We start from the raw sequence: 10,084 nt of genomic DNA, 5'->3' as shown, positions 1-10,084 counted from the left end.
TGCTCCGCTCACTGCCGTGGAGTCCTACCTGGTCCCACCGTGGCGCTTCCAGTGACCCGCACTGCCCAAGGTAGGAGACCCCCTCGCTACCTGGGTCGGACAGCCGGCCTGGGTATTGATAGGTGAACGAAGTTATATCTGAAGGGAATCCTGTCCTCCAGGAACAGGAAACCAACTGATGCGTGGGAGAGATGCCGCCCTTATGTATCTGTAGGTTTCCCGTTCCTGAAGGGCGGATCCCCTCTCTCCGTAGTGCTCCATAGTGCTGTCATGGACGACCTATAAAAAGTGGTGTCTAACACCCCTCCCCCCACCAACACCACAGCTGTGACCTGGATGAGACTTAATTTTGTTCTAAAGAAAGAACATAAAATACCAATTTGTGGAATCGGTAGATCGTTCACTCCCCCAAACATTAATCTGACATTAACTATTTTTGCAATAACCTCACACTTATCAGGGAAAGCCTGAGCAGAGAACCTTCACACTTATCCGTCACTGGAGAGGATCGGCATGCTGAACGTCGATGCCCAAACATTTGGCCTGGCAAGAGATGATCCATGTCCGATGGCAACAGATCCTCTCTTATCACACTCAAGGTCTGTTGCTATTAGAGAACTGGCGCTACATACACAGGAATCCCCACTACCGGCCATAGGTGAGATATACATTTACAGAACTCCTGCCCTGTGATCCCGCACCACACGGACGCAGTTGGTTGAATATGAATACATTTATTTACAATAAAAGATTTTTTCCCCCCATATTTACAGCAAAATACATAAAAAGTACAGAGCAGAACTGCCAGGCAGGAGATGGACGCTGAGGGATCCAGACAGGAGAAACAGATCTGCATTATACAGACGGCGGCAGCTGCGATCAGGCGTTTAGCTATAAATATCCAAGCACGGTGACAACATGCAAATAACAGGGGCACAGTGAGGTGATCAGCGGTACAAGGGGCTAAGTGCGTACAGCAAAGGGGTCCAGAGATTACAAGGTTCCTAATGGGAAAAGATTTAGCATTAATACAGGTGTCAGATAGTAGAGGGAGAGTGTTGACTGTTTCCACCCAACTCAGATGCCACAAGACCACAAGCCACGGTGCACTCAGTCGTGGGGTGAGGTTAGACCCCATTACAGTACCCCAATACACATTGTTTCCTAATCAATCGGAAGCAACCTACCAATGTGGCTTTTGGCTATTATCCTCATCGTCTATTTGGGGTCCCTCCAATGGAGAAACAAAACGGAGCCAAAAAGTCTTTTCAAAAGGTCTAGAAGGTAAACCAGCACCTATCATGACCTGAACTAAGGACTGCCTCCCATATTAGATTTACGTTCCTCAGTAGCATACTCTAAATTTAAAGAGATATTCTAGTTCCACTCCCAAACGAATCAGTAACAGAGAGTCAACAACATAACATCTAAGTGACCCATCCAGTATTAACGGAAGTGATGGGACATGCTGACGCAGAAGTGAGTAGAACTGCAATACCCTTTTAACAACTGAGAAGACTCAGCAGTAAAGAAATTAAAGGGACTGTCACCCCCTCCAGCCGTTATAAACTAAAAGAGCCACTTTGTGCAGCAGTAATGCTACATTCGCCTGTGCGGCCACCCAGCTAGTGAATCCAAGCCCCGCAGTGTGTTATGCATTATGCACAGTGCGAGGCTGGGATTCACAGGCAGGGAGGCCGCACAGGCGCAGTCTGCAAGACTGCATGTGAGGTCAGATGGCCAGAGCTCACTGCGCCTGCCCCAGCCAGTACTAAACAGCGCGGAGGGGGCAGCGCCCGGCGCCAAAGAAGATTTGAGTGACGGCAGTGTGGCGTGTGCAGCGGGGGGGGGGGGGGGGGGTTAAGACCTGCCTCCCTGTCTAAAGAAAGGTATTTTGGCGAAATTATAAAACACTTTATTTTGGCAATAACTGAACCAAGAATTAAAAGAGCCACCTTGTTAGAATGCAGCATTACTGCTGCACAAGGTGGCTCTTTTAGTTTATAACGGCTGGAGGGGGTGACAAAGTCCCTTTAAAAAGGAGAATTTAGCAAGTTTATGATTTACCCTTTTAAATGGGTAGTCTGAGCTGGAAACCATGGTGCTCGGTGGTTATGTCCTCGCAGAGGGTGAAGTGGATTCAATGCTGAGGTATCGTCGCTGAACATAGTGCTAATCTGTGAAATCCAGATTGGTAGAGTACCCCAATAGTCAAAATGACCCTCACAAGCGTGCCATCAATCTATGAGATAGCAATACTGCAACATAGGTAGGGGGACCATCCAGTCCCAACGCTTATAAGCTGCAGGTTATCTGTGTTACAATGCTGTCCGGCCACTTTAATGAACACACAGCTACAGGGAGAAAACTATCTTTATGCCTCACGGGACCAATCGGCTGCCAAGAGGAATCAGGTTCGTAGCCGCACTTTCAGCATTATCACAATGACAACTCCCAACATGCCTGACAGCCCTAGATGATCAAAGCATGCTGGGAACCGTGGTGTCACAACACTGGAGAGTCAAACGCTGCCGATCCGTGCTCAAGGACAAGGGTTGAGCTCCAGCAAAGCCCAACAGTAAGAATAACAGGGGCAGGACAAGGACTGGATGGGGAGTTGGGACAAGATGGATCCCGTTGTCATCTCTTTACCTGCTCCTGCTTTTAAAGTCTGACAAGTGAGAGTCTGGTGTACACACGCCGAATTATTGCTACAGAACCTCGTGGATGGGAATGTGCCTGACGCGCTAAGGTGCCATCCAGAAAGGCATCTGCTGTTTGGCCCGCTGCTGGGATGCGGGATACTGGTACCCAACATTCCACCCCGGAGAGAAGGAACCCGAACTCTTGTGCCCCACATGCTCTTCTTCCTCGTCAGACGAATCTCCAGCGTATGCTACCAGCCCGAAAGTTTTATCAGCCTTCATTTTCTTGGCGGGAGAATCTGGAAGAGGGAAAAAAACAGAACAAGAGCCGGAGAGGGGAGGGGAACAAAACAAAGGAGGGAGGACAGAAACAGAAAATACCCGCGTCCATTAATTCAGGAGAAATAAACACATTAGTCAGGAACCATGTGGGAGATTTGTGAGGGTTCCCCCCAGGGCGGGTCACGCGTCGGGTCAAGCACAGCATAGGCACGGAGTCCACGGTCATGGAAGAGAAGAGAGAAATGGAGAAAAAAAAAAAAGAGAAGACACAAAAAAAAAATACAAAAATATGCAGTTAGCGATCACAACAGACTCTACACCAAGCTGCCCCCCACCCGTTGCAGTATGACGGGCGGCAGGGGCAGCACAATATACACAGGGCTGGCTCAAGTCATGGGAGACTTCACACCGGCAGCCTGTAGAATCCGGGGAGAAGGCCGAGAACTGGTGGGGAGCAGGGATACCAACCTACCGGGAGGCTCACTACTCACCATCTGCACCCTCATAGCTCCGCATGCTGCTGCCCTCCTCTGGACTCCTCTGCGTGGACACTGGCAACCCTGGTGGGGGCATCAGCTGCCTGCGGGGAGTTAACAGACATATCGTGTGACCCATCATTCCCAGTGAAAGCTACCCCACCTCCTCCATGGACAGGTACTGGCGGAGTGAAATAGTAAAAAGGAGCACTTTTGACTGCGGACCACACTGAAATCTTATATTTGCGCACTAGATGAAGCCCATGCAGTCTCACCTCACTGCCCCTTTAAGCCTCGGGTTCTCACCTGTCCCTCTCTCGCTCCTTGCAGGCCGAGGTGTCTGGTTTAGCGGCAGGAGAGTCCATCTTGTTCTGGCCTGGGAAGCCTGTACCTAAATTAGTCATATGAATGGGTCCATGCTATGAGCAGAAAGATACACAGGGGCATTATTAGCAATCCTACAGAAGTGGTGCCATCTGCTACTGCTGCTGCGCGGGCAACCGAGTCACCCAGAGATCCCCACCCCAGGAAGAGAAGAGGGCTCCAGCCTGGCATCTAAACTCTACTACATACAAGACCCCCGTCGTCATCCAAATGATTGGGGCACCAAGATGACAGCGCCTCCCACTGTATACAGTCACGTGATACTGCATGGGAGAAATGGCCACATCTCCCACCAAAATCAGCTGAAAGCCACGGAGGTCAGCAAGCGTAGAGCAACGGGCACAGGGGAGGAAGCACACATGGATATGGAGACGTAAAAGCACCTGGTATCCCAGCAGACCGGAGTCTTGTTCCTCAGGAAGCTCCTCTTTGAAACGTCGCTTCTGACCTTGAAGAGGCAAGTTGGGTACCGACAGGGCTGTAGTGGTGGATTTACAGAGAGCAGGCGCAATATAGGAAATAGGAGCCTGAAGCGGAAGAAAGAACGGAATACAGTTACATCCTGAATTATACTCCAGAGCTGCACTCACTATTCTGCTGGTGCACTCACTGTGTACATACATTACATTACTGATCCTGAGTTACATCCTGTATTATACTCCAGAGCTGCACTCACTATTCTGCTGGTGCAGTCACTGTGTACTTCTATTACATTTCTGATCCTGTACTGATCCTGAGTTACATCCTGTATTATACTCCAGAGCTGCACTCACTATTCTGCTGGTGCAGTCACTGTGTACATACATTACATTACTGATCCCGAGTAACATCCTGTATTATATACCAGAGCTGCACTCACTATTCTGCTGGCGAAATCACTTACTGTAATAGAGGTCACCGGTGGTTGCACTTGTGGGATTGGATACCGCGTTGGTACAGGGGGCACAGGAGTGGGCATGGTGGGTATGACAGTAGGTACTGGAGGCACTGGGCTGCTCATCGGTGTGGGCACTACATATGGAACTTGCACTGGCTGTTGCGGTGGGATGGGTGGACCCACAGGAAATCCCGCCTGGTAGCCATTTGTTGCATAGTATGGCGGCTGGATGGGTACGGTCGATATCGGTGGGGGCTGGACATATGCTGAGAAAGAGTTTGTTACAATGTGTTAGTGCAGGTACAAGGTATTTCGTCTGAAGTCGTAGCTCACAAGACAGACTAAACCTGAAAGTGCAGAAAGCTTCAGCTGTGTCAGGATGGCCGGCAGACCAGGTCAGTGAATGAGGGCATTCTTACAGGAAGCAGAGGGGATCTACCAAACCTAAAACAACCCCTTTAACCCTCCGTTATGGGCATTATGTTTCATAACGAGTTTAGGGGCATTGCGCATGTCCGGCACAGGCTAGAAAATAGGCTATATTTTCCTTTTTTTAAAATTTCAATGCTCTAAAAGTGATCAGTTACCTTAATAGGAATGTAATAAATGAGAATACACATAATCAGGTGGAAAAAAATGTTTAACAACCAGAAAAGTATGGCGTTTCCCAGTCAAACCACTGAAAATAGAGAAATGAAACTAAGTGAGCTGCGCCTGTCAGATCAGTTGCCCCTGACGGAGGGTTAAGGAGGTTGTATAACATTATACACAGGATTGGTGCTGGGGGGGGAGTCCTGTGTATATGGAGCGGTGGTGGAGCGAGCCCACCACCCATCATTCAGCCCCACGAAGCCTTGCTGCCTGTCATAGCCAATACGTAAGAGGGGTCAGCAGTGACGGAGCGGTCGGTCTCCAGATCCTGGGCTGACGTACCTGGCACAGAAGTGGCTGAAGTCATCTGACTGATGAACCTTGAATATTCCGCATGTACCTGGGAAGCAGAAAAAGTAATATTTACTCCATTAAAGGGGTGGTCTTCTCTGGTACATTTTGTGCAGACATCACATCCATGTATGATTGTGGGTCCTGCTGCTACCAGGAATGGATTGCGCTCTCAACCATTCATGCACAGCCAGCGCCCCATTCCTGGCAGGGTGCCACCTCCTGATGGTGCGAGGCCTTGTGCTGCTCGCTATCAGGCGCTAAACATAACGCCATTGTTCAATGGAGCCACCAGGTACCAATAAAAAGCCCAAGCTAATGGTGGCGAGAAGAGAACTGGGAACTGTGAGAAATACAAATTATCCATTCAGTCTTCTACCCCCCTGGGGGAAGTGAGCGCCACATCAGTGTCTAGGCATGGCAGCGGCGGTCCTCAGTGGTGTCGCATGGCGCAGTCAGCCCTCACCCTGACTGGTAGCATGGCTGCTCTCGGACCATGCTTTCCTGTAGGAGGGCAGTATCAGCAGAGCCTCACTGTACAGACTGTGCTTTCTTCACCCTCCACAGAAGAGGCAACAGGCGAGGTCTGGGCACTTACCGTCTGTAGGAGGTTCTCACACAGCTTCTTGGCGGCTGCCAGGCCTTCGGGCTTTGGGTGGCTGTGAAGGTGAAGCGACACCACACTCAGACGTGCACATTATCTGGAGCCCATACGTGATACCCACACAACCCAGCGTTCCACATCAGGGGTAAGTGGTGCTGAGAAAGCTGTGTAACCGCAAACCTTCCAGGATGTGACCTCAGCACCACTCACCTCTTGATGCAGAAGTGAAGGGTATTGGACAACCTCTTCAATACAGAGGCCTCTTAAAAAAAAAAAAAAAAAGACAAACCTGATATAAATGTACATGGGCTCAAAAGCTTCCCGCCCAGAGACGGGCTCAATACACCCCGAGCCTTTCCCCCTCAGGAAGACTTTTGCGCCAGTTTCCATCTGGATGTGCTGGAGGTAAGAGCAGACCGGACCCTCCACCTTCTCCTTCACGTTGAAGGTGACTATAGCATGCTCCAGCCCCACAAAGAGCTTGTCCTGGACGTAGTGTAACTGCGAGGGGGGCAAGAACAAAGGCTGAGCTCTCCACGCCACTACCTCTAAGGCTGGGTATTGTGGTTGGAAGCAATACATACTCCGGACTGGAACGGCGGCTTGGAAGATGCCACAGGGGCTACTGGCGTCACGGCGGCCGATTGGTGATACACAGTCACGGTGGCGCCATTGAAGGTGGGGCTGGAGCCAGTGGCAGCTGTGACGACTCCATTGGTAATGATTTCCTTTATTATATTCACCGCCCCTGAGAAAGCACAGAATGTTACCTGTCACACGGCACATCACACCGAGCATTACCAGAACAGAACAGGCCACTTACGGTCCACAAGCTCCCTGGTCTGGCCCTGAACGTGGAGATAGATTGGCCGATCCCTGCCAGGAGGATTGAACAGAGGGTGACATGAGAAATGGACCTCACAGAGCGGCGTTCTCACTAACCCCTCCCACCACAAATAGAGTACAGATCTTAGGCTGGTTTCACATTTGCGTTTAAAAACGCAGCGTTTTAAACGCAAACGCATTTGGTGAAAAAACGCGTTTAAACGCTGCGTTTTTGCATGTTTTAACACAAACGCGGCGTTTTGACGCATTTACATGCGTTTTTTCCTGCATTTGCGTTTTTCAAACACATGATGAGAAGTGTGTGACAGCTGCCAATCATCAAAATCAACTAGAAAACCCACTATAAACAGAAATACCTAGGGTTAGGATCCCTAGTAACACTAGGGATCCTAACCCTAAAACACAAACTCTAACCCTAACCCTAAAACACAAACTCTAACCCTAAACCTAAAACACAAACTCTAACCCTAACACACAAACTCTAACCCTCACCCTAAAACACAAGCTCTAACCCTAACCCTAAAACACAAGCCCTAAAACACAAGCCCTAAAACACAAGCCCTAGGGATCCTAACCTTAACCCTAATCCTAGGGACCCTAACCCTAGGGATCCTAACCCTAACCCTTAGGGTTAGGATCCCTTAGGGTTAGGGTGTGGCTTTTCAGTGTGTATTCTTGTGTTTTTCTATAAAAACGCATGTGCTTAAAAACGCATGCGTTTACATAGACATCAATAGGTTTTTTTTGCGGCAAAATGCCGCTAAAATTACTACATGTTGCATTTCAGCAACACAACGCATGCAGAGAAAAAATGCATGCGTTGCAAAAACGCGTCAAAACGCATGCATAAAAACGCATGCGTTTTTAAAGTTAAGTATAGGGAAAAAAACGCATGCGTTTTTTTGCGCAAAAACAAAAAAAATGCAAATGTGAAACCAGCCTTAGGGATTGCAGTACCCACAGTATCTGTAAGGTAAGCCATTTATGCCAGGCAATAAATATTTTAGTTCTGTAATATCCCTTTAAATGGAGAGCAAGGGGTGTAGACCCAGAGATCAGCAAACACTAACTTCCCTGACAAAGGGTCACTAGTCTTACATATCATCTGTCTCGTCAAAAAGTAGTGAGAGGTGAGAATGGCCCGACTATTCGACCCAGTATCTACGGAGCCGCCCCGTCCTCCTCTCATACGTACCCAGGCCCTTTGGCTTTCTCCTCCTGTCTCATGTATCGCCCCCTTGTGGACACAGCAGCTCCGCTCAGTCGGCTTATCTGTGGAGGCACAGGATAATTGTTAGTCCGTTAGTACAGCGGCGACAAACGTTGGAAAGCAGTGTACCCACCTCGTCCTGAATATGCCCCCTCGTCAGCAGATTCCGGCAGGTCTGGGGCACGTCGTTGATCTCCACTTCGGCCACTACTAGGTTGTCTTTGCTTTTGGTGGTGGCTGGAGGTTTAACGGCGACTGGAACCTAAAAAGAACGACTCATCAACACCGTGAGGGTGTATCACCCCAATGTTCCCCACAGCCGGCATTTAAAGAGGTTGTTCACTACTCTCACATTGATGACCTATCTGTAATGTCTGATCTGTCTGGGTTGTGCACCCTCTTGATCAGCTGTTATCGGACGCAAGTACTCATTGGTCAAGCTGCTCCATCTACATGTAGTGGCTAGGGATAGGTACTTCACATCTGCATCCTTTAAATCAATAGGAGTCAGAGGTGTGCAGTACCCTGCGAAGAAGCAGCTCGGCAAGTGAGTACTTCCGGACAGTACTGATGCCGGGTGGCAGACATTGGTGAACCATACTAAGGATAGGTCATCAAGGTACGAGTAGTGGACAAGCTCTTAAGTAATGAAACAGAAGTGGTCAGTGCTCGCTCTGGTAGCTGTTGAACTGATCACTTACTGACCCCGTACACCCAATAATTATCAGACAGGAGAAGTGATAACTGTACGATTGTTGGGGAGACCCCCCAAAACAAAAGGATGAGGGTCTCAAGTCCCATTACACCGCAGTGGTGCGCACCTCCATGATCTATGGGATAATATACCAAATGGTGCAGCACCTGAAAGTGACTTCAGATCCACAGGAGAGGGGGAAGCACAGGACCCTCCTCTTATGATCCAATGTTTCTGCCACAGGGGGCGCCCTCACCTTGTCTGGTGTATTCTGGGCAGGTTTGATCTTCCCCTTGGCCATCAGCATTGCGTTGATCTTGGCAGCCACGGCGGCTGCAGCATCCAGCGCCCCGGAGGGCGCGCTGACCGACTCGCACATGGGCAGCTTTTCTTCTACAGGCAGCATGAACATGGTCGTACCGACGGGTGGGATCACCGGCATCACCCCGGGGAGGAGGAGGCTGGCAGTGGTGGCAGGGCCTGGCTGGTCCCATTTACTTCTGCGTCTAGAGAAACAAACAAGTCAAGACACAAAGTGTGGCCCCGTACTGGGCATGCTCCTAGCCCGAATATCTGCCACCTGCAGGTCAGCTGACACCAGCCTCTTACAGCAGGCAGTAAAGCGAGTTGCTCATACACCCATCGCCACGTCAGGCCTGGCACGCCGTTACCACAGATGACTGTTATTGGTGGACGCTCCTACCAAGGTGCCGACAAAGCGTCCCATCACCCCACCAGGGCAATAATAAACACTGCGGCTCAGCATGAAAAGCAGAAGCCGGCTACACGGGAAGGAGGGTATGGCTGTGGGAAGGGAGGCGGTTAACAACTGCGACACTCCCCGGGGGTCTCTGTCCCTCAGGACCCAACTATTCCCCCCTCCCCGAATACCGGCGCACACCTCACCCGCTCATCGCTGACATGGCGACCGCTCAGCTCTGCGCCTTCACGACGACCTCCCGCTACGTCACTACGCAAAAACGTCATGTAAACGCCACGCCCACCAACGGTGTACAGCGCGCCTCCTATTGTAGAGTTCTGTCGTACGGGCGCCCTCTCTCAGGCACAGGGTGTAATAGCAACGTGTCTAGCTCATCTGAGGGAGAAAAATAAATAAATAAATG

The 10,084-nt window shown here is 50.0% G+C and overlaps 1 protein-coding gene and 1 non-coding gene across 4 annotated transcripts; both read right to left on the bottom strand.

Annotated features, from left to right (window-relative positions):
* Window positions 1-718: 718 nt before the first annotated feature.
* KHDC4 (KH domain containing 4, pre-mRNA splicing factor) lies at window positions 719-10,015 on the bottom strand. 3 transcript variants are annotated; one of them, XR_011312690.1, is made up of 14 exons: window positions 9,867-9,917; window positions 9,217-9,466; window positions 8,400-8,528; window positions 8,252-8,328; window positions 7,034-7,086; window positions 6,795-6,958; window positions 6,500-6,711; window positions 6,205-6,265; window positions 5,598-5,655; window positions 4,671-4,930; window positions 4,171-4,314; window positions 3,710-3,794; window positions 3,419-3,507; window positions 719-2,944 (listed from the first exon to the last, which is right to left on the bottom strand). XR_011312690.1 is itself a non-coding variant. In XM_069728730.1 (14 exons), exons 1-14 carry the CDS (start codon window positions 9,881-9,883, stop codon window positions 2,748-2,750), a joined length of 1,824 nt encoding a protein of 607 aa, XP_069584831.1. In that variant the 5' UTR covers window positions 9,884-10,015; the 3' UTR covers window positions 719-2,747. The 3 variants fall into 3 exon arrangements, 2 of the variants coding, with proteins under 2 accessions (XP_069584831.1, XP_069584832.1); XM_069728730.1 differs by having other exon boundaries at window positions 3,710-3,822; window positions 9,867-10,015; XM_069728731.1 differs by lacking the exon at window positions 719-2,944 and having other exon boundaries at window positions 3,372-3,507; window positions 9,867-10,015.
* On the bottom strand, window positions 6,044-6,172 carry LOC138660509 (small Cajal body-specific RNA 4). The gene has a single exon (XR_011317899.1). It is a non-coding gene; the product is annotated as a small Cajal body-specific RNA 4 (non-coding RNA).
* Window positions 10,016-10,084: the final 69 nt, after the last annotated feature.

This window comes from Ranitomeya imitator, chromosome 1 (assembly GCF_032444005.1).
Source record: "Ranitomeya imitator isolate aRanImi1 chromosome 1, aRanImi1.pri, whole genome shotgun sequence".
Classification (NCBI taxonomy): Eukaryota; Metazoa; Chordata; class Amphibia; order Anura; family Dendrobatidae; genus Ranitomeya; species Ranitomeya imitator.
The sequence above is the reverse complement of the archived record's forward strand: the minus strand, read 5'-3'. Positions and strand labels throughout refer to the sequence as shown.